The 24094-nt window shown below is 39.1% G+C and overlaps 2 protein-coding genes across 3 annotated transcripts in view; one reads left to right on the top strand and one right to left on the bottom strand.

Moving 5' to 3' along the window:
- TG (thyroglobulin) overlaps positions 1-24094 on the bottom strand; it is a 167560-nt gene that overhangs the window by 40591 nt on the left and 102875 nt on the right. The window lies entirely within an intron of this gene.
- Positions 876-23930, top strand: SLA (Src like adaptor). Of its 2 annotated transcripts, XM_009669473.2 has the most exons (8): positions 876-1098; positions 6099-6192; positions 12068-12167; positions 15673-15759; positions 17332-17435; positions 18799-18930; positions 20835-20967; positions 21987-23930. In XM_009669473.2, the coding sequence occupies exons 2-8, from the start codon at positions 6132-6134 to the stop codon at positions 22204-22206; spliced, it is 837 nt and encodes a 278-aa protein (XP_009667768.1). In that variant the 5' UTR covers positions 876-1098; positions 6099-6131; the 3' UTR covers positions 22207-23930. The 2 variants fall into 2 exon arrangements, with proteins under 2 accessions (XP_009667768.1, XP_068789465.1); XM_068933364.1 differs by lacking the exons at positions 876-1098; positions 12068-12167.

The raw sequence follows: 24094 nt of genomic DNA, 5'->3' as shown, positions 1-24094 counted from the left end.
ATAAAAATTCCTCCTCTAAGTACCATAGACCCAAATTTGAGCACGGAGCTGAGACTTTAATCACTGTCCCCATTTCCAACAGCTCTTATCCAATAGTTCCCACACTTATCAACTTTTAGTCTTCCATCAGGAAACAGATTATTTTACGTTACATTGCTCATTGCATTGAGCGTGTACTCACAGCTCTTCTGGTGTGAAGTCAGTATTTTTTTTGTATCGTGTAAGGTGACTTGCATGATTTTGTCAGAATACATCTTGGCCATAAAAGCAAAGGGCAAACTTCCATAAATCCCTTCCACTGTTGTATTTATATCCCAACTGTTGTTTTCCTAAGTGGCTTTGGTCAGGTTAGTTAACAGGCCAGTATCTTGTTTTTACCATCTCAGACACTGAGACGAGAGAGGTCCTGTGGCTATTTTATTGCTTTGCACAATACTGATATGAAAATATTCTTCACAGACAGGCTTTAAATCCATGTTCTTTCATGGCTGATATTTAATATGCAACACTGAATTATCTGCAAGCAGCTGAAGCACAGAGTGAAAAATAGAAAATCTTGAATATGCATTCATGCTTAGTAAGATTGGAAGACAAGTTTCGTGCCTCTCCTTGCCTGCCTGAAAATCTAGCAAAATTACATAAAACAAAACATTCGGGGACTAAACTTCACTGGAAAAATAAATAAGTAAACACATAAGAGAGAGAAAGAGAATCCTTTTCTGTGTAACTAACGCAAAATAAAGGTAATTTTGGTCAATTTTTATATCTGATCAAACCAACCCTGATGCAAAAAGCTTAAAACCTCCCTTTTTTTTTTTCCTCAATCCACAGATAAAAAGTGTCTCAAGCAGTCACTTGCAACAGGAACCTCATCTGTTGCAAACACTTTGAGCCTTCCTTATTTCTCGGAGAGGAAGTGTGTGGCCTGTTTGGCAAATGCCGTTCTACATGACAGCGTGAACTTCACAACACACTCATTCGACCGGCTGCTCCTCGACCTGATCAGCCAAACCTTGCTGGCAGCATGCGAGCTGCATTATGACTACTGCTCTTTTGGAGAGATACTGCAACCTGGAATACCATGCCTAGCATTTAAAGGTAATCATTACTCTGATACATTTTAGATTATCTGCATACTGGATCAAATATTCCAATCCTTATTTATATAAACGGGAGTTTTATTCCATTAACAGCTACAGAATTCAGCCTGTGCATTTAAAGCAGGTAGGTAGAAAGGCAGAAATAGAAAAGCCTGCCTAGACCCTTTTTAAGGGCTGGTGCCAAACATAAAAGGGACAAGAAATTAAGCATTTGTACTGAAAGCTCACATTAAGAGAGAGATGCACAGGACCTTGTGCTAAAGCAAACCTGCAGTTCGCTGTAACCCAAGATATGAGAAATATCACAGAGAGAGTGGCGGGCTTTTTACTCAAAGCATCAGAAGTTTGCATAATGTGGTATTTCTGTGCTGTTTCGTAGTACTTAGATTTTGTGTGCCTCTGTGAATTAGCCTGATTACAAGATTGCATTGTTCTTTCTACATGCAGAGATACCAGTGCCTAAAAGCTGAAAGGATGTACGTTTTGATTAATGAGGAATTCAGGACAAATTCATGGGGAAAAAAATGCAATTTGTGAAATCTAAGCTGCCTTTTTCATCCAAATAAATAACTAACAGGCTGCTGATGCTTTTAACTTCCAAGCTAAAAAGGAGATCTGTATTACGTGTGAACCTTACTGAGAATTAAATTCCAAGACCTTGAAAGTATAGACATTAATATCAGGCAACAAAAATTAAATAATATATGACATATTAGGAACATGATAGATTTCCTAATTTCACTATTTAGTATTCCTTGCAGAAAGACTTTACTCAGGTTCTTATTTTGTCTTTTTATTTACATTATTACATTTAATTTACATTTACTAATTCTTAATCATCTTGAATACAACTTTGAAAAAAGTTCTTACAAAGCAATGGAATTTCCTACATATCATGCTACTTAAATGCTCCAGAAGTGCATTTTCTCAAAGAACAAATTCTGTGAGAGGAAACTATTGCTACATATGCTGCATGTAGGAACGGAAGGTGTAAAATTGTACCACAGGTTTTCAGGACCCACAATTTAGGTCAGCGAGATTCCAGTTTTGAGAGGTAACAGGTTCACATCTGCCAAGAGCTCTACCACTGACAAATAGCACACGAAGCAGCACCAGGGCTGTAGATATTTTCTCACCTTTTTTTGCTTTTATTGATTTTTTGCTTCCAAAAGATCACTAAATCCCACTAGTTCTGCGTTTGCAAACAGTTACGGCAGCAGAGACCTGCTTTCAAACACATGCACAAATGGAAAAGGGAGGGGAAAAAGGCTTAGAGTTGGGAGGACTGAAAGAACAGTCTTAATGGTTAAATTCAAATTTTCACGCAAGCCTGAGGAGGTGGCCTGCGGTGCGGAAAGGCCATCCTCGCACCTGCAGGTAGGGCTGTGCTTGGTTGCGGCGCTTCAACACAGCGATTCCTCTGACATGAAACAGCAGCTGCACTCCTTCGTGCAGGATTTTGGGTTGCTAAGACAAGGTAAGCTTGGAGTCTATCATCCCTCCCTAGCTCTTCACAGATAACCCTCAGTGAACCATTCTGTTTGGTTCTGGCACAACTATCCGCTTGTACAACAGAGTTATGCAACCTGTACTCATCTCCTAAACTCCAATAGCCCTGTCAGCAAGTTTAAGTGAGACGCAATGCTTGGAATAGAGTCTCCATTTCTAAAAGAATATCATCTCTAAAACTGTCATTGTTCCGCTGTTCACTTAAATGATAACAAAAATCTGCTCAGCCACAAGATGCTCTACAGTTTCCTGTTAGTCTACTTTTGCAGAATATCTCAAAATTCAAGAAAACCATCCTACAGTTTGTCATATAATGATGCAATGAATTTGTATTGTGCTGCCAATACTCTACACAAGCACAAACTACTTAAGCTGTAAATTGTACTGTGCACTTAAGAGGCATGTTCATCATAGTTTAAAACTGTTCGAAACACAATACTAATTCATAAACTGTTACCCTAAAGCAGTGATATATCATTACCAGGAAGGAATTTGAGAGTCTCTTCTGTCTCTCTCTCCCCAAAAAACTTCCCGTTTCTGCAATTTCCATACCATTTTCAATGTCTGAGAGAAGAGCTGTACCTCACAGCATTCACTCCACTCTCTTTGACTGGACTATAGGCACCATTACTCTCCAAAACGTATAATGACAAATGTCCTTGGTGCGGAACTGATGTTCCTAGGTCTGATGTCTGTCATTTTCCTTTTAATCACTTTGGATACATGAATCAACAGCAGCAGTCAAAGCTTCCTATCCTCTTATTTTTTATTGAAAACTTCTGCCCTGAGTCCAGATAACTTCTTGAGATCTTTGCCACCTTCAAAATTTTACGCTATCAACTGCAATACGCGACATTAAACTTAGCATGGAAAATGTTGTGAGACACAAAACTGTCACGTTAGTGACATCAAAGCCCAAAATGGCATTGCTCTTCACTATTACTGTAAGTCATTTATAACATTTTTGTTTTCCGTAAGTCAGATTCTTCCACCTTTAAAGTAATAGCACTGAGCCGCAGTGCTCTGTTGACTTCAGAGGTCCTACTAGGATAAAAAGGTCACATACAGCAACAATTTGTATGGCAGAAATTTGCCAGACTAATTTTGCATGTGCTCTGCAAAAATATATATTCAAGTAGGCATGAGCCTATTTTCCAGTACTTAACCCTTCTGGACTATACAGCAAGCAGTTTAATTCCAACGTATGTATAAGTGAACGTTCAAAAACACTTCACATTTTTAAAGCAACATTTAGGGTTTGGACACCTGAATAACGTCTAGATAAATGAAGGTACCTTGCTCAAATGGGTCATCCTTTTTTAAAAGTTTGCAAGAGCAACGTAGAATTTTCAGAAGTCTTTCCATCATGCATAAACCCCATATCTCACTTTCCAAAGTGACTCATGGACACTCAAAAATTGTATCCACTGTATCTCAAGAATAGGAGAAAAACCCTTAACTATGTTCTGCCATAATTCTGATCACTACTAAGATGACTCAATCTCCCAGTCCTAGAATTGCCAGATCCAGTGTAAAGGAATGCATAGAGGTACATCTGTTTGTTTGAGTTTTGCTGTGTTTTGGTTTTTTTTTTGTTTTTTGTTTGGTGGCTGACCTTTTAAGCTCTGTGGAGATCTCTATTGCCATACTTAAGAAATCTTACTGGCTAATTTGAAGATTAGCCAGGAACAACTACCATAGCAGCAGTCAAAGTAGTGACTACAGTATCCGTATGTATATACTACTTATTCCTGGTGGGATACAACTGGGGAAAATATTGCAGAAGTGAAAATTAGAAATTTAGGTGTATTTAAATGGAGAATGATTTAATATTTTCTGTCAAGAAAGACTCTTTTATTCAGAAGGGAATACCTACATAGTTTAGTTAAATTTAAGGTTAATTTTTATTCTGCTTCTAGACTTCTTATATTAGACAAAGAGAGAATTTTTGTTCTTGTGAAAGCTGATTTCTGTCACTTGTCAGAAGGACGCTGGTAAAGCTGCACCCTACAGACGTGTCCCAAGCTAGTTCTTGAATATAGAGAGTGAAGAAAAATGTAATGCACCAGTGGAATATGGAATTTTAGAGAAGAGCCTTTACGATCGGAACTAAGGAGTATGAAAATTAGATGAGATGGAGTCAAACTGAAGTTTGCATTGCCATTTGTAAGAAAATGCAAGAAAATCAGTGCTAAGAGATGAATTCTTTCTCTTGAATTGTATTTTATTCTGTAGGAAATCTCACTAAACTCACTGTAAGATGTAGAAATTTTATAGTATTTATAAATACTGTATACTATACTTTATCTATATACTATATATATACTATATACTTTACATAGTATTTATTTATTTATTGTATATAGTAACAATCTTATTCCAAAGGACAGTTCTGTAATAGGGTCTCACTGATTTCAGCAGAGCTGATCAAGTTCGACAGCACACAGACTAACATTGTCAGGCAGGCCTATTGTAAGCAAAGAGGAGCATCTGAAAGACAGTAAGCATCTCTGAAATACCTAAGCTAGAAAAGGTCGAGAGATGTAGATTGCATCTGGGTTCACAGAGTTTTGTAAATACTCATATGATGCTGCTAGAGTTTCTGTTATCATTTTTCCCAGAAACTACCAAAAAAATATTTAAAAAAAAAATCATCAGCTAGTAGCTAATGGTGTCACGTTATTTTGCTTTAATGTGCAGTTTTGAGCTGGCATAGTCTATTCACTTCTGCCTCTGAAAAATATACCACAGCATGAACCACCTTTTACATCAGCAGGGTTTTGCTCTCTGCTGCTTGTCAAGGAGAATTAGGAAGCGTGTAGAAGAGCCACAAGAAGGAACTTTCCCTGCCAATAATTAGTTCCATGACTGCCTAATGCAGCATTTCTTGCACATCCTCTAAAATTTTGAGTAAGATGAGATCCTAGAGAAATTGAACCACTGGCCTGATGCAGTAAGAGTGTTGTGAGATCAAACACTGTTTGAGGCAAAGTGTTACCTTCTTTTTTCACATCGCCCACGTTCTCAGAGTTCCCAACTACATCAGAAGAAAACCACCAAACAACGTTCTTAGTATGCAGCAATAAAATAACATAATACGCGCAGAGCTGAAAAACAGATTTGTCAGCCTAACTAATTTCTTTGTAACCTCAGAACTCCGAATGTTGAGAAGAACATTTTGTATATAAAATGACTTTACAGGCATGGCTTTGCTGTGACTTCCTATTGTGCTGGGGCACTGGTAATGGAAACTTTTACTACATTACGTTCTTCTGATCAACTTCCCTAGCTGTGGTTTTCTGCTATTCCCCTGATAAAAGCACCAAAGTGGTGAGAGTTTAGCAAATATGTAAAACTCACATGAATTTGAAACAAGAGCTTTCAAAAGCAAAACTACATAAAATTGAAGACACTAAAACTGGGTCATTTTTCATGTGTTGGCACAGCAGGTGCTAATTCTAAAGTTTAATTTCAATGTCTTTGATTTAGTTCTGAAGAGCTTTGACGGAATTAAAGATAGCAATGGGAAATACTATGAAAACACCGAGAGCCTCAGAAGAAACAAGTATGTCAAGCCAAACGGGTAAGCACTCATTTAATTTTTTCCGGAGAAAAAGATGTTCAATATGTACGCTACAATCATCCGTGAATCTTCCATCATCCATCTGACATACACAGAAAAAACAATTGCCTGACCTTACTGTGGGAGAAGGAGGGCATCCTGCAGACAATATTTACTTTTAGGCATGTGCTAGCTCTTTTTCCAAGAAGTCAGTTAATTAAAAAAGAAACGTTAAGACTATTACTTGCTAGTATCCCTTGAAAGACATTTCTTTCCAATTCAGAAAGCACTGGCCTACTTTGGAAACAAGAAACGCTGTATGTCGATGTATTTTCATGTAATACTTCATACAGACTTGTTCTTGTATTTTGATTTTGCTTAGTTTTAAGGTTATGATCCTTAATGATATTTTGATTACACTGGTCCTGAGGTCCACTTTTTTGATGCTTGCATTTATATTAGCATGCAGCCAACTTTCCATGTTGCTACAGTTATCAATAAAGGTTATACAAGACAACACATTTCACAAACTCAAGCTAACAAAAGAGGATCTAACACGTCTGTCCTATGCACCCACACATGAGAAAATCAGCTCGTAAAAACCTCCGTAATCTGGTAGAGATCATGAGTCTGAGTGGGAAGGGAAAAAGTTCATTGAACTGCTACTCCCAAACGCAAGCGAGTAGGTAGAGAGTAAGCACAGCCATAGCCCTTATATTGCGACATGACAGTCCGCTGGTACAAGGGTGCGCACCCAAAGGTGCAGAATAGAAATTTTGTGGGGAGAAGGGGAGAGGTATTAATCCAAGTCTTGGATTTTTCCATAAAGATAGTCCAGTTATGCTGCTCTGTTTTAGGAGGATAGGAAAACAGTCTGGTTTCACTAGTGCTGGAAGGAAATGCAGCCCCACTTCTATTATCACCAAGGATAGCCCTATAGCCCTAGGTCCTAGTAAAGTACTCTTAGTGGCTGCTCGGAGGCATAACACAAACGATTTATTTATTTGCAGGAAGTGTGCCTATGTTGATTTTCCCAGAAACACCACTTGCCCACTCCTATGTGTCTAGCGCATCTAGCGAGATGCTCTGTCACATCCTGCTTGACCTCCAGCTGCCACTCCAGAAGGGAACAAGGCTCCCATAGCTAGACCAGCCACTCTGCTTGGGCCACAGGGGATGCCCCAGATACTCTCGCACCGCTGAAATTGTACTGGATACCTATGTTCAAGGACCTGAAGGCAGCTTTAAATGCTTATATAGCTCCTTCGTGTTTAACTCTTAGTCTGTCAGCGTCTTTCATAATGGTTTAACCATTGCTTAATCAAATTCAGGAATCCACAAGCATCGATACTGTCATCCAGATCTCGTGAAAACAGATATCTGAAAAGGAACACAGTACTAAAACCATATATCAGGGTTAATGCAATGAGTTTGCAACTATTCACCTTCCTGAGTGGATCAAACTCTAAGTCACATTGCCAAATGCTGAAGTTTTTACCCAGCCCAGGAAGAGCCACCCTTTACTGTAAGTCAGCTGGAAGACCCAAGCCACAGACTTACAGCATTCCAAATAATTATCCGGAAAAGTAGGTTTTATCCTGTGTCATTTCAGTGAGACAGAGAAGCAGTGACAGAATAAAGTGAAAGGCCGCAATAGAAGGGCAAAAAAAAAAAAGAAGATACAAAGTGAAGGAAGAAAGCAGATAATTGGAGTCTGCACGCTCAATCTGCAGTACGAATGCATTTAATTGCCAGATCCTGATAAGCCTTTCGTGCTGCATTAAATACATAGCCTTGTGCTTTCTCTTAGCTCTAGCGCACCGAGCTTGGTCTTGAAAAAAGGAACAGTACACAAGCTTCATTTCCCCAGGAGGTATTTGGACTCCAAATATGACAGTACTCCAACTGAAAGCACACTGCATGGGCATCCCTGACCTAATTTAGGTACAGATAACAGGGTAGCTACAGAAGCAAGGGGTTATCAGGAGTCGTAAGCCCTCCCACTCCTCTTTCTTCCCTTGGGACCCTGAGTCAGGGTTAGTCCTCAGTGAGCTGCATGTGGCTGCACCTGCGTAACTCTCAGTCCCCAAACCGGCTGCTTTAGATCTAATTTGGGTACATCAACACCGCTGTGCAGCCACACCTTACGGCTGCGGCACAGACACCCTCCTGACATGTGCAAGTGCCCTCCTTTTCCTCTCCAGGACGTACCATGCAAGAAATCAAAAGTACCTTTGCTAGCAAATAGAGCTGGGACAGTGCAGGGAGCTGAGCTTTGAGCAGGCTGCTCATTCCCACCCCAGAGTGGTCCACGGCGGTGCACAGCTTGTTCTTTCAGAGCTATGAGCAGCCCAGGCTGGATCTGGATGCTTCCCACCTCTAACAGCGCTTCACAGTCCATGCCCGGCTTCTGAATGAGTTATCTGAAGCACGCAATATCCAGTATCACACCTTGCAACATATCCAGGGATGTGGGTACCTGAAATTAGCCTGTATGTCATGTTCAGCTTTTACTCCTTAAAGAAAAAAATAACTGATTCAGTGGAAATAACTGTATTTACATTTTTCCATCTTAACTTTTTAGCTGTTCCATTTTAGACGTAACCTACACACTCAAACTGCGGAGGAGAGGTTCCTTTAAGAGGTTTTTTGGTTTTGTTTTGTTTTTTTAAAAGTTACTTAAAAGTGTGAAGTGCCCATCAGATCAAATCTATCAGATCACTGTGAGATTTGGATGTGGAGAAAGAGGGTAGTTTGTTTAGTCCCTGTTTTGAAGCTTCGGTATCTGAAAGGAGTCTAGGTTTTGCAAAATGTTGTAGAGTGTGGCAGGGTTTTTTACTTGACAAAAAAAGCCCAATGAGGTTTCATTTAAATGTCAATTAAAATGAGGTCTAGTTATTTGTGAAGTGGGAGAGTTGAAAGGTTTTGGGCAGTCCAAAAGCCCTTTACTTTCTCTCTAAGTACACACACTTTAAGAGGTAACGTTTGCATGGATGTGGCAGCCAATGCTACGTGATTAATTCTTTCCTTTTCAGAACTATAAATTAACGCGCAAAACTGAAACAAAAACAAAAATAAAGATGAAAGTCTAAGCAAAGTGACTACGGATCCTCCTAAGCAGAGAAAAAGTCACGCACCTCCCAGCGCATAACGAAATGCAAACCACTGTGTAAGCAAGGAGGGAGGGCAGAAAAGCATTTGCTTTCCGCTCTCTCAGTATGGAAATAAAATATTTTTTATATAACAGTGTAATTTTTTTTTTTGAAAAAGCATTGCTAAAACCATTTTCATTAAGCTAAGTCTATATAAAGAAATGGCATTCCACGCAGGACTGCTCTCTAACAATTTGCAATGAGAATTTAGGGAATGGCACTTTCTTTAGTCGGCACAATTTACTCTCTGGCATTTATTTCTAGTAGACCCAGGAAAAGGTTTTACTTTGAAAACCATTCAGCACCAATACTCAGGTGTCATAAGCCTTTGGTTACTAGGCAGTTTCATAGACAGAGAAGTTTCTTAATTTTTAATGCATAACGGGAAAGCAATCAAAGGCGTATTCAGCACAGAATTCCTTCAGTCTGGTTGAACTAGTTATATAATAGGTTACAGCAGACTAACCTACTGGCATTCGACTGAGTAATACGTAGGTACTGGACAAGTCCTGCTTAATTGAGTGATACTAAATAACTAAGAAAACCCAGGTAATATTAATACTAAACACACACTGACAAACTAATCCATGACAACTCCAGAGTCTACACTTCTGTGCATCCATAAGGGTGGATGCTGGCTGTATTGTAGGGCTAGCTCTATGAGCAAGGGTTAGCAAACTAGACAGGCGTACAGTCATTTTGAACATAGTCATGTAAAGTCACTCACTGCGTTGCTTATTTCCAGTCTCTATATCGTAAGAACAAACCGCTACCCAAAATTAACATGGAAATTAGCTTTTTAGTTCTTTTAAATCACAGATGTGGAATATTTTCCTCATCATTTATATTTTCATTATGACTGCTGTAAGGATCACTATATGTGTTCTCCTCCTCTTGGCAATATTTCTTTTCTGCAGGCTTGCACGCTTCCTCCAGCCTTCCACCACTATCAATATATCAGTGTGTGTTATTTGTAAAGCCATAAGATATCGAGGCTGAAAACACAGGCCCAGTCTCAGCCTTCATTCTGGATGGAGTTTCTAGATTTCACTAAACAATTAATTTAAAAAAGATAATCTGAAGAGGAATCTATAAATAACCTAAGAAGACAGACGTGTCCATTTCCCTAGGTAAATTCTTTCTCTGCTCCCCAGAAGTCATTTCCCATATTTGCACATGCTGAGCTGCAGCAAGTGGACATACACGGAGAGCTGACAATCACTGCAAATGCACTGGCACATGGTATGACCAGCAAATGGCATGCTATTCCTGCTTGAGGTAGAAGGCAAACACTGTCCCTTCTTGTGCCAGGAAAGGGCGGTACCACGTGTAGAGGACCTCTCTGCCAAAGAGCTCAAAACACCCAGTGTGTTGTCTTGTGAACCTCCCACCTCTCAGTATTTTCTGCAGACCCCCAACAGATGAGAAAGTCTTGAACGCTTTATAGCTCCCATGGTTTCCCAGTGGTGCACCCTGCACAGGAACTTGAACTATAAAGTGTTCAAGCACCCCTCCAGCCCTCAGGAAGTCACCCAAGTGACTTTGCATGTGTCCTACGCAGGGTTGCAAGCCCCAAACATTGGACTGCACTCTCAGGTCTCCTGAGGGCTGCAGACAGCTCCACACCACACAGAGCTTCAACTTACCGCAAGTTACACTTTTCTATATCAGGCTATACCTGAAACCTTGAGACGTTTGCAATTACAGAGATAACCAATACAGATATTCAGCAGTCATCTGTGCATTCATCTGATGTGCCCATGATCAGGATTCAGGGCTCCATCTCAAAGCAGATAAAGTAAATTTGCGACATCTACTCACACCTCTGAGGACTTCATTGACTTATAGACTATTCTTCAGTCATATACATTTTCTGCAGAAATTATCATCTTTGAGTAAAGATATTGAAATATGAACCCAACCCTTGAGCATGACTTTCCTATGCCTCCACCAGTGATATTTAACAGGAATTCTTGATCAGCAAGAATATTTGGCAGCTGAATTCTCACTAAAGATTAATTTCTATTCAATTCTTAACTGATCTAAAAGGCCTTCCTATCTCTTTACTGAAGTTAGCTCTCCAAATTGCAGTTGTGTACAAATTCTTTTTACCTTTCTTCTGAAAATGAGGATAGGATGCATCATGTGCCATCTTTAGGATAGTTTCCATATAAGCGTAGAGAGCAAATCTCGCTGGCTGTTCATAAAGCTAATTTACAAAGCTGATGGGAAATGGGCAATAATAAACAATAACGACCTCTGTCTCATTGCCCTTAATCTAAACTAATTTAATATCTTTGAAAAGTATCAGCGATGTTAAACAATTGAATCATTCAACACATCTTCCTTTCATTAAATGCCATGCATCAGCACCGCTCAAAATTGTAGCTGAAGACATTTAGACGGTGGTATTAATTAGACTGGGTTACTTCCCAATACTATGGATACTTACTCATTTTGCTAGTTTCAGACTGAGTATGTTCTTTAAATATGGTAGTTACTAGAAAAGAAATCTAAAATTATTTACTTCTAATTAATCAAAAGCCTCTTTTTCATTTCTAATATCTTTACCCTCTTCTTACAAAGCTATAGGCTCTTGAGGTTTACAGACTGACACTTTAGAGTGACATTTTTTCCACGTATGATCTATTATTTAAAATACAACTAATAGAACAAAGAAAAAAACTATTTCTTCTTTAGAACTTTACCATTTTTTAAGTGGCTTTTTCTTTCTTCTTTAACAGGCCAGGAGAGTGATTTCCTTGCTGTCCTCTATGATTATCCCTCAGCAGACATAAGCCAACCTATATTTCATGTAGGAGAAAAGCTACGTGTGCTATCAGAGTAAGTCGATCCAATTCTTAAATTAGGTTTTGTTATAACTGATGCAAGACTTTTATGCACCTGGCCCCAGGTGGATGCTGTGAATTTCATTTCTCTTGAACAAAGTACTTATTTTCAGTCTCCAAACTCTCCATGCGAGCTGAAGGAACACAACAGTTCCTATGCTTCAGCCATGAGATGGTCCAGGTATGAAAGTCAATGAAAGGCTCATAAAGCCTTACTACACCCTGTGGATGAAGTCTATAAGAACATGTATGAGAATGCTTCAGTTTTGTACAGGCTTTGGAGGATTTAAGCAAAATGAACCGAGTTTAGATTCTGTGAAGAAGACATTGAGATTACAGATTCTTCTTTGAACCTGACATGGTTTTTGAAGGTGGATTCAGATTCCACCCAAAATTAGGATTCAAACCAAAATTCTACCATGAAAAACTCAGAGCAAGAGCAAAAATAGAGTCCGAGTTAAGTAGAAAAGGAAAACGATTCTGGTTCTCTGCATCAGCTGTGTGCATGTGTGTGCGTGCATATCTTTTTCTCTCTTATTGATTGTTATCAGGTCTTCAAATTTTGCCCTAGATTTAAGGCATCTCCCTAATTAAAAAAAAAAAATAGAATCATTTCTTCCTTTTTTTATTATTAGATGAGTCTGCATTTTTGGGGCACAGAGTGTGCGTGCATATCTGTGTGTGTAACGTTTTCTCAAAGATTTCCAAACTTGTTCCACACAAGGCTTATGAACCTCAGAAGGAAGTAGTCTTAAGAATATTAGTTACCATGGCTGTAAATGTACCGCAAATACTGCCACAAACAAGAGCAAGCACTCTCTTTGGAGGAGGGGAAGAAGTTAGCAGCCCTAGTATTCTTCTATGCAGAACTTGAAACAGTACGTAGAAGCAGTGACCTCCTTGGGCTTACTCAATCCCATGGGCACTGTTTGAACAGCTTAAACAGAAACGAGAGATTTCACTTTTGGAATTGCTAAAGCAGATGGACTCCAGGGGAGGCCAGACACGTTCATAGTAGAGAAAACCATTAAGGGCTTCTAAATTCATAGAAAATTTGTCTAGCCAGGGAAGTCTTACAGCTTCAAGTGGCTGGAGGACAGGCGTACTCAAGAGAAGCCTCACAGATGCTTGATGAATTCTCAGGCTCTTCTCAAGGCCACTATGACCTAGTATGACCACAGCCAGCAACAAGATGCTGGGCTGTATGGACCATGGGTCTGACTCAGAATGGCTGCACTTATGTTCTGCTGACGGTGTCTCCTCCCTGCCTCCCTAAACCTACAGATCACAAGACTCTGACTACTATTAGCTGAACTTTCTGCTGATGGAGAGCTTCCCTAAAGCAGGGGAATTTTTCATTGGTAATATCCAGACATTTAAGCCATGCTACTGTTTGTGTAACGTGTAAGACATTGTACAGTAATTGCATTAGCATGGAAACTCCAAGCTGGTCTCTTAACCTTCACCAGCTAAGGACCCTCATAAAACCATATAACTACATTTGCCTGAATCAGTGGGAATTATATGCATTGTATGTTATATGCATACTGTACAGCATGATCTACTGGACATACAAGTTATTGTAGAAGAACTAGATTTTTGCAACAGCAATTTATCGGGCCAAAACAAGCCTTAATGGAACTTTCCTCTTCCTGCTTTCAGTCAGTTTATGCAAAGAAAAGACACTCCAGTACTTTATGCAAACAGGCATAGTTTGTCCTAAATGAATGGCCTCTTCTTCCCTGCTGGGGTATGCATTAAAGTTAATAGGAATTTTTTGCATACGGACTCCTACTGCATGCAAGCTGTAGGTATAATATTTCTCAGATCATTCAAGAAAATTCACTGGAAGAAAAGAGCAGCACAGCAGGTATGATTAGAGCACAACTGACTGGGAAGTACCATGAAGAACCCAGTATTACGAGGCAGTATGCCCTCACCTTGTAAGTGTAGGTTTTTAGTCTTCTACCAAAGCAATTATTTGTGAGGAATTGAGGTTTTCAGGGAATACTGCTCACACCATACACTCGCTTGCAAGCTTAAGGTATGTGTGACAACCACATCCATAAATCATGCCAGCAACATAATATGTAGAGTCTATACAGAATATACAACTATTCTCAGATATTTTTGAGTGCTGCAGGTTGGCAGAATTAGGTAAGTACTCTTGCTCCAGTTTCTCAGTCTCCACACTTGTCAGGCACTGTGCACGATCAGATGAACAACAGGATCTAGTAGGAACTAGTACGGGGTTACACTAGATGACCTCTCAGCCTTCATGTTTCTTTGACTCCTAGCCCCATATGGATGCGCTGGTTTGGATTTTTTTACTCAGTAAAGGAATTTTTCAGGGTTAGAAATACTACACTTGGGAGGGAGGGGGAAGCAAAGTCTTTCAGTTGTTTTGTTCTTAGAATTCTTGGTTCTGCCTGGGACAGTTGTGGGGGGAAAAAAAAAAAAACCACAACTGAAACTTCTTATAGATTATTTCATGTCAGCTGGAAACCCACAGACAAAAATTTTGGGGCCCCAAAGTTTCCAGCTCTGAACTGCTCAACATTTTTCTCCCCTCAGCATACACATTCTGGACCCTGGCCCCAGCTGGTATAACTCCAGTAGAATAATTTAACTGCTTTGACATACTCTGAGAATCTGGTCTGCAGTCTGGGGATTATCTGGGAGCATTTATATGAATGCTCTTTCTATAGAGATTCAAACACAAAACACCTATTTGGATTCAAACTCTTAAAAGCAGAGGTGGAGAAAACCCATCAATCATCTTAATTCAACACTGCCATAATCCCTTCCATTAATTATTTAATGTTTTGCAGCATCCCTGTGAAAATTCTTATTCCCATGGTCTTCCAAGGGACTCAGAAGCTAAATCCAATACTCAATATCACAGTTAGAACCTAAGACCTATCAAGGAAAAAAAACATGTGTCTAGTCACCTAGTTTCAGCTACAAGGCCTTTTCTTTTTTATTGGAGTCTGTTCAGCAGCTCATTGAAGACAAGGGAAAGAGCATACTGTGAATCAGTTCCATTAGATTGAAAATATATTTCCAGGCAGACAGCATTCATTTTCTGAATATCTCTACCCTGACATTACAAGAGTCACTACAGTGCTGTCTAGACACTGCACACTGAGACATAAGCTAGCTATCTTGGATTCCAGTAGTAGTCTAGCTGTGGAAAGACAGAGCACAGCATGGTTTAACCACTAGAGTATTTACCCTTCCTCTTTTAACTACAGAAAGATATTTTACTACTTACGCCATTTAATCGGAACAAGTACAGGTTATTTCTGTGTCCAGACTTAATCCTAATGTAACTTTAGAAAGGAAACGTCATTAAACAAAATAAACTTGGGTCCATTTCTGAATACACAGGTTCAAAAACACACACAGAAGGTTCTGTCTGTATGTCTTAGCTCATTTCTAAAACGAGGGCAAGCTCTGAAAGCACATATTACAATACCCATTTTCTTGCTTTCACACAGTGAAGGAGGCTGGTGGAGAGTCCATTCCCTCACAACAGGTCGAGAAAATTATATTCCAGGAAAATACGTAGCAAAGGTTTACCACGGGTAAGTACGTGCTTCCCTTCAGCCTTTCAACCTGATGTACATAAACTTCCCTGGTTACAGTTATTTATTGTCATAACCAAAACAATGCTAACAGTAACTAGACAGACAGAAGTTACAATTGGTAATAGCCTATAAGTATCTGCATCTCAGTTCCCTTGATATATGACAACATGAAATCCATATCTAAGTTTAAAAGATTTGCACACACACACACATATATTTGGAAGAGAAAATCCTAAGTTTTAAATGACTAGAAATATCAAAAAAAAAAAAAAGCTCTAATGGCATGTAAAATGACTAAAATACTTCTGCTCTTTGGGCTGATCTCTAATTTTAAAACACTGATAAAGAGAACCTATTTACAAAGAGTTTTTAGCATTTACAAAGAACAAAATTAAAGCTGGATTTTTTAATGAAGAAAATACCAAACGGAACAAAACTAAATCATCTAAAAATGCAAACTCTCCCTCAGGAAGAGCTAAGGAAGGTTCAGAGGTTTCTTGTTGCCCTAGACACCAACTAGGAAAAAAATTAAAGCACGCACTTGCAAACTTTCCCGAAAAGGTTTTAGTACCTGTTTAATTTCAAGTATACGAACTGGGAACTTCTGTGGTGTTTTGGCAAGTGCTTAAAATTTAATATGTTTCTATATCCACCTGCAACAGAGATGCTTTCCCAAATGTGGGGCACAGATATGGTAACAGAAAGCTACTGTGTGAAATTTTCCGAAGACAGTTCTGACCATTTTGCTGATGGCAGACTGGATCAAATACACAAAAACCAGTAACTCCAACACCAGCATGGCAAGCTCAGTTACGTCATTACTCACTAGTTGGGCCAACATACAGCAACGTACCAAGCTATGAAGAAAACCAGTGGGACTAATTCTACCTTATCCCATAACTAATTAACTTAGAAGACTGCACTGCGGCCTAGCATAAGCAGAATAACTGTATTTTAAGTCTAGGTTAATCAAAGTGGTTAAAATGACAAAAAGTTCAGATGTTTCATCTCAGGGATTATATTTCACAGTAGCAGACTTTCAGTATGCCTGGTCCATAACAACACACCAAATGCAGAGAAGGTTTAGCCAGCTCTGAGATGACTCCCAAGCCAACTTGATGCCATGCCCTCAGATCATCAGCTTCTGCGACTCAAGCTAGTATCTCAAGGCCATATCGCAATAGTCCAGACAAAGCAGCTCCCTGGGAGCTAACAGATCTCTAATGGCATAGAAATGCCATCCATATGTCATATGGACGTGTCCCCAACAACTCACATCAAGGCAGCTTGAAAAGTTTTGTCTATCCTAATAAGTCCAAACCTTATTCACTCTCCTCCTCCTCTTAGCCTCAAAAACGTTAATGAAAATCCACACATGAAAAAGGAGAGCAAGATTTTCTCCATAAACTGAGGAAAGATGCCTGGAAATAGTTGAGAGAATAACTACAGAGAGCCACAGTGCTATTTTTGCAGCCACTTTCCTGGCCAGTGCTGCACTTTCAGGATCGCATGCTGCTCTCTGTTTCAGTGGTGTCCAAATTTCAGAATTTGTTTTTTCCTACTTCACAGCTGGTTGTTTGAAGGGTTGGGGAGAGAAAAAGCAGAGGAACTTCTACAGCTTCCCAACACCAAGGTCGGCTCCTTCATGATCAGAGAGAGTGAAACTAGGAAAGGTGAGAAAATATGATTTTCCTCCCTCTTGATCTCGGGCATTAATGCTTCTGCAACTCATAATTCTCCCCTGTCCTGCTTCATATGCATCAGTTCAGAAACATAAAACGTACGTAGTGAGAAGTCAAAGCCTCCCAGTACAGCATGTTGGTCTTCATCAGTCACCTACACAACGAGCAGTGCTGGAAATGAGGTTAGTGGTGGCCATGGAAAGTTCCACAGGCATCAGCACAAACAACACCCAGTTGTTTAAACATTATTATTTACTTTGGTTGCATGCAAAGCTTATTAGGCAGTGGGGCTTTTCAAATGGAGTAAAAGTAGCAGTTTTGCCTCCGTCCACAAAAGACTGGCTGAAGAAGGTATAAATTACACACTAAGTAGTGGGGCTGACTGAAAAGTGCATTTCCCATGTAAGCAGGTGGTTCTTTTATTTATTTTTCAAAAATGATATGTTTTCAATTTTCTTTTGACTATTTTTCCCACCATTTTTCTAAACTAGATTGGGGTAGCAAATCAGTTTTCCCACCCCACACATGCTCATACTCATATTTACTCTTTGCCAACATATCCAAATGTTTCAGCCTAAGCCAAAATGATTCTGATTTAATTATGTTGCTGCATGGAAATTGTACTGTTCACACTTCACGCTTTCACCCTCTTCAATGGGCCTAGCTGTCTTGCTGGAGTACATCTGCTGTTGCACACTATGAGACTTCCCATTTTCCTGAAGCATCATAATAGATCCTAATTTCATGGTACTGCAGTTAGAAGGGAACACTAAATCATCTACTGCAATCTCCTGTATACCACGAGCCAATAAGTTTCATGCAATGCCCCCATTCACCTCAAACAAGTTTAGGCTCAACGTTCAGTCCTTACTAGTGATGCATAATCGTTTAGAAAAACAAGCAAATAGGAAAACTTAAGGTGTCAGCTCCTGCCAGAATTGTATTATTATCCGATATCAGCTACTGCATTATCCGGAGCTGATTAAGAGAGACCCCAGCAAATGAGTCTGGTCTCCCTCTTCAGCAGAAAGCACAGAGCCTAAGTCTCTACAACCTTTCCAAAAACAAAACAAAACAAAAACAAAAAAACTCATCAAGGATAAAGGAAAAAATACCCCCCCCCCTTTTTTTTTTTTTTTTTTTTTTTTTTTAAATCAATCGGTATCCAAGGCTCTGACCCTGGACCCTTTATACTTGAGATGTATAAATTAGGATGGCCACTCAGTTTTGCAGATGTTTCTGGGACCTTTTGGAACATAGGACCGCCCTTTAAAGATATGCTGGTTTTGATCACTGTTACCTAACTAGAATTAGAGCCTAACTTTGATGCGACTTAGTTCTCTTGTTTCTGCAGGATTATATTCTTTGTCAGTGCGGCACAGGCAAGTGAAACATTACAGGATCTTCCGTCTTCCAAACAACTGGTATTACATCTCTCCACGGCAAACCTTTCAGTGCCTTGAAGACCTTGTGAATCACTACTCAGGTAAAAAGCAATTGCAACTGCAGAATATATATATTTTCCATAAGTAAGTGTAGAACTATTTATCAAAGGTCCAGGACACAAATTATTGACTATGTCTGAGACTTTCAGTTACTACCACAGAACAATGGAAATAACTTTTGTTTTATTTCTTTGACTTCATTTTTGATCCTGATCACAAATACTCTACTCCAACAGCTCAAATGAAATCAGTCTGAGAACTGAGCTAAATAAAGACAGATAGGTTATGCCAATATTGTCATATCATATTGCATGCCCTAATGGCCATGTCTTTAGATATGTTCCCTAGCACTATTTTGACCCAAAACAACTAGCACTTTCCTAGGCAATAGTCAGATAGCTTTTGGATGCTGGCACAGGCCAGGGACATCCAGCCTCCCTCTCAGAGCATAGCTAACTTCAAAGATTAGGTGTACACCTAAAGTTATCCTGTATGGATGCGACTCGTGCTTCTGGGCCTCAGGGCCAGAGTTCGGTTCCTGGTTTACCAGTGTAGACATATTTGCCATGTATTTACCCTACAGGGCAGACAAATGGTATCATGACACACAAAACTGGGCTCAGCAACCATGATTGGTCCCCCTTGGGAACCATTATGTCACATAACCCTATTTGCAGTAGATAATTCTCAGATAGTTTGTTAGTTTCTTCCTTATTACTTTCAATTAATGTGGCTGGATTTTATCAGTAGAATTTAGCTGAAAGGACTCAAAGCTGTTAGGTCAAAGCTAGATTCAGATGTCATTTATAATCATAGAAGTACAGTGGATAACATCTGTTTTAATGACAATATTTCAGATTTATGGAAATGTAATCTGTGAAAGATAACTTGGCAAACAACACAAGTAAGTGGCTACAATTATAGATCATGAAAATGAAAAAAAATTAAAATGAAAGAGGAAGGAAGATTGCAGTAAGTGTATTGCATAAGAGTTACGAGATAACAAAGGGCTCTGTGCTTTAATTAGTAACGGGTACTCTGTAATTTAAAAAGTGTAAAGCCACCATATTTGCATATTTCATTGGTAAATGAAATAGCCTGTTGGCCAAAGAGCACATTGAGAAATTTGAGAGAGGAAAAAAAAAAAAAAAGACTTTTGAAGCATGCATGCTACGTGAGGAGATAAAAAGAAAGTTAAGCCCAGTGAGGAAAACAAAGCAGTGAGAATCTGAATAGGATATTTTTCTTTTTCTTTTCTTTTCTCTACATAAAGAGAAATGAACAATAAACCTTTACAATTCTGAAAAAAAAACTTCAAAAGATTAACAATCTTTTGTTAATCAAAGATTTTCACTTCAATGTTGTAAGTGTAAGAGCATATGTAGCAAGATTTAGCTCCACTCCTGCTAGCACCATGAGATGATGCAGAATTTCATCCTGAAATAAGTCTAAAACGTCAGGTAGAAAACATCAGCATCCACAATGACATTCTCTACTTGTGTAGCAGAAGATATGCGGTGTAAAGTGGCAGCATGGTAGGTACACATATAGTCCGGTTTGAGTGGTTGCGTCTTGCATCCATTTTGTACTCTGTTTGCATGGCTGAGGGGATGAAAAGCAAAAGCAGAACTCACTACGGACTCAGGAAACTTGGGTTTAAGTCCCTACTCTATCACAAAGATCCTCCTAGACTTGAGGCTAGTCACTTAATCCCTCTCTCTCTGTGTCTCAGTTCCTCACTTGTACTATGGAAAATGCAATCCATGTTAAATTAAAGGGGAAAGTAATGAAGAAAGTTGATCCTATTTCCTAGTGTCCGAGCTGAGGACACCCTTTATATTGACCACATCTGTGTCCAGGAGTGCTTATTAAAGCATAATCCAGGAAGAAAAACAATGGATGACGATGAGTAAGGATTAACTTTGTGTGTTTATTTCCCTGTCAGAAGTTGCTGATGGTCTCTGCTGTGTCCTTACAACACCTTGTCTTACCCAGTGCACTAACAACAACAGTGTTATCAGCCAAGTTCCTCCTGTGGTGATGCGGAACAAAAACTTCAACTGGAGAAGCATACACAGGTACCACATGCAATGCACACAGTCAAAAATAACATTTCTTTTTTTCCAGCCTTCTTAAATACTTGCACTTACAACAGAGAAGAAACAGCCATTTGCTTCTCCAAGCAGGTTTAACTGCCTTAAGATCAGTTTTAAAGCTCAGTCTAAACTTCAAAGCTGCAGATACCATTTTAATTCATGAGAATTAGGATGTTCAGCTCTCCAGTGACCTGAAAATCTCAGAGATCTAACTTTGAAAGAAGTAAGAAGTATAATTATTGTTATATCCTTTATCCAGCTAAAATTGAGGGAATATAGCAGTTCAGCTGGGACTCGTGGGTCCATAGATACCACTCTGTCAAGGGGCAGGGCTATAAGGCAGGCCATAATGCCTACAATCAGATCCACCACTAACGGTAAACTAGTATGCAATTGCTTGCAAATGAGCCCCTGTACTTAAGGATTGCTCCAGCTTGTTCATATGATGGCCATCCACCTCTAAAGAAGCACAGGTGTAGTGAATACACGGTCCCAGCATACACCTTCCTGTTTCTCTCCTTCAATATAGCTCAGTTCAAGATTTACAAGATTTCTAGTATCATGATGGCAACCAGAGAAAGTAGGTCAGGTTTCAGAAACTGTGAAACAACCATCATCGGAAATAGAAGCACTTATTTCTGAAGTGTATGTTTGCCTCCATTAGCTGCTTACTCTTCTTTCACAAAGCATATTCATTTTCTTACAAATGTAAGAAGATTTTGCATAGTATTGAAGCTGTTTTTCCTACCGGCTGAGAAGAAAGAGAGAAAAAAAGTATATAGATGTTATTTGCTTTTTCAGATGTGCAGAAATATTTAGATAGTACTGTTGTACTAGTTGTTTTGGAAAAATCACTGAGACAAATATTTGGTGATTTATGAGCCAGCAATTATTTTTTCATAAAACAAAATAAAACTTATTATTTTTAATAACTGTTAATATTACTATAATAGGCTCATATTAAGTAACTGAAACATTAAGCGTTCTTTGTTCTCTTAAAGGCTGGAGATGACTGAAGATGCCGAAAGCACACTGGCAGCAATAGATGATTCTTGTCTCAGCTATGGCCTAAGGGAAAGCATTGCTTCCTATCTCTCCTTAGCAGGGGATGACAACTCTTCTTTTGCAAGTGCCAGAAAGAAGAAAACCCAGTCTCTCATATACACAGGGAGTAAACGTAAGAGTACCATTCACTTGCCACCTACCTACTATGAAGACTGAACCTAAGACAAACTGGGGAAAAAAAAAAAAGAACTGAAGGGTAGGAAAAAACCCAGAGCATCCTGTGGGCCTGCAGTCCTTTGACATCTGAGAGATATGAGCGCACCAGCTGAAGACCAAATGCTGGCTATGCTTCTGCATTTCCTCTGCTGAATGTTGACCAGAATGATGACCTTTTTTAGGGTCATCTGAGCCACAGCATAGGCTGGGAACAGGCTCAATGCACCTGAAATTAGAACCTGCTTGCAAGGAAGATGAACCTCAGAGAGAGATTCTTAGAAAAGAGCAAATGAGGCAGAGACTTTTCAGTAAGGATGATGTCCACCACTGTACAAAGACAATTGTGTCGGGAAGGACTATCTACAACCTAAGACCTTAAATTAAGGCCTGGTATTATGCTGAAATACACCTTCACAGCACTTCCCCACACTGAGAAGAGGAGCTTCTTTCTTCTCAGTATAGAATCATTTTCTAATCCAATATCACTGCAAATGAAAGTCCTCAATAAACCCAGGAATATATCAAATATCTGGCATCCAAGCAAGACCTCATGATATCAAATCTGTATTGCCATTTTTACCTTCTTGGAAAAAAAAATAAAATCACTGGCTTTCCAAGTGACTTGTAATTGAGCTGCTAGCAGCAGCCAGCTGTGTCACAAAGAGGTCCAAAACCTAATAACAGGCTTAAGTCACTGAGAAGAGCAATTCCTACATAGCTCTGAGGCAAGAGTACAGGCATATGCAAAAGCAGAACTCAGCTGCTCATAGCCTAGCAGTTATTCAGAGAACAAAACTTTGTTAAGGGAAATATAAAAGGTGATAGTATCATGCCTTACTGCCAAGGTAGGCTTGCAAAGCTGCGACCTCTTTTGTGTAGGAGGTCAGATTTTAATCCCACCTCCTGAAGACACCCCATATTTATGTATAATATTTATATTAATATCAGCTTTTTTAATAACTAAACTATAGAGCAAATTAGCAACAGTGGTTATTAGTTTTCTGCATTTCTTGTCTGAAGCGAGTTATGTCAAATTGCAACAAGACGTTTCATTAAATTCCTATAATGATTTGTAAATTGATTGTCTTCAGTTTCACAGATCAGAGAGGTTTTTTGATACGTCTGTATCCTTTACCGATCTATAACGAAGCAGATAGCATGGTCCTTTGAACCCGATTTGCGATTGCCTTCTGAATCAAGTCGTCACTCACATCCAGGATTGTGAAATGCTGCAAACCATGTACCTGAATGGAGATCTTTTTGATCAACTATTCTGTTGCACAGATTAGAGTAACCAAGTGTAGAGACACAGGGGATTGGGCTTATATATATGCATACACACACACACACACACACACACACACACACACATATATATATATATTTCCTGTAAATACCTCTTAGCACAAATCTGTCTGCTCTTTAGATCTTATAATAGATCATTTACACTAGCAATAGAAAATCGGAGATGAAACCAGCTCACAGCCTGCTTAAATACAGTTTGGGACTTTAACGTGCAAATGTAATTTGGCTCACAAACATTGAACACCACAAAGCAAAATGAACTCAGGAACTCTAGGTGTTTTTGTAACCTAATTACTGCTACTGATCATTAATATGTTATTACAATGACTGCATTTTAACTAACAAAATGTATATGCAGAGCATTACAGATATCTAAATCATGATGTGTATTTATTCATTAAAAGGATATCCAATAGTTACTTAGTTCTATCCGAACTTTGTTTTGTCTTTAGAAAACTGAAAACCTAGCATGTAGAAAATCTATTATAAATAGACATAGTCTTACAATGATACTAGAACATATCTTTGTCAGGATATGACACGATTATCCAAGAGCTGAAGTGACTGGATGACACTTAGAGTA

This window comes from Struthio camelus, chromosome 2, assembly GCF_040807025.1.
Source record: "Struthio camelus isolate bStrCam1 chromosome 2, bStrCam1.hap1, whole genome shotgun sequence".
Classification (NCBI taxonomy): Eukaryota; Metazoa; Chordata; class Aves; order Struthioniformes; family Struthionidae; genus Struthio; species Struthio camelus.
The sequence above is the reverse complement of the archived record's forward strand: the minus strand, read 5'-3'. Positions and strand labels throughout refer to the sequence as shown.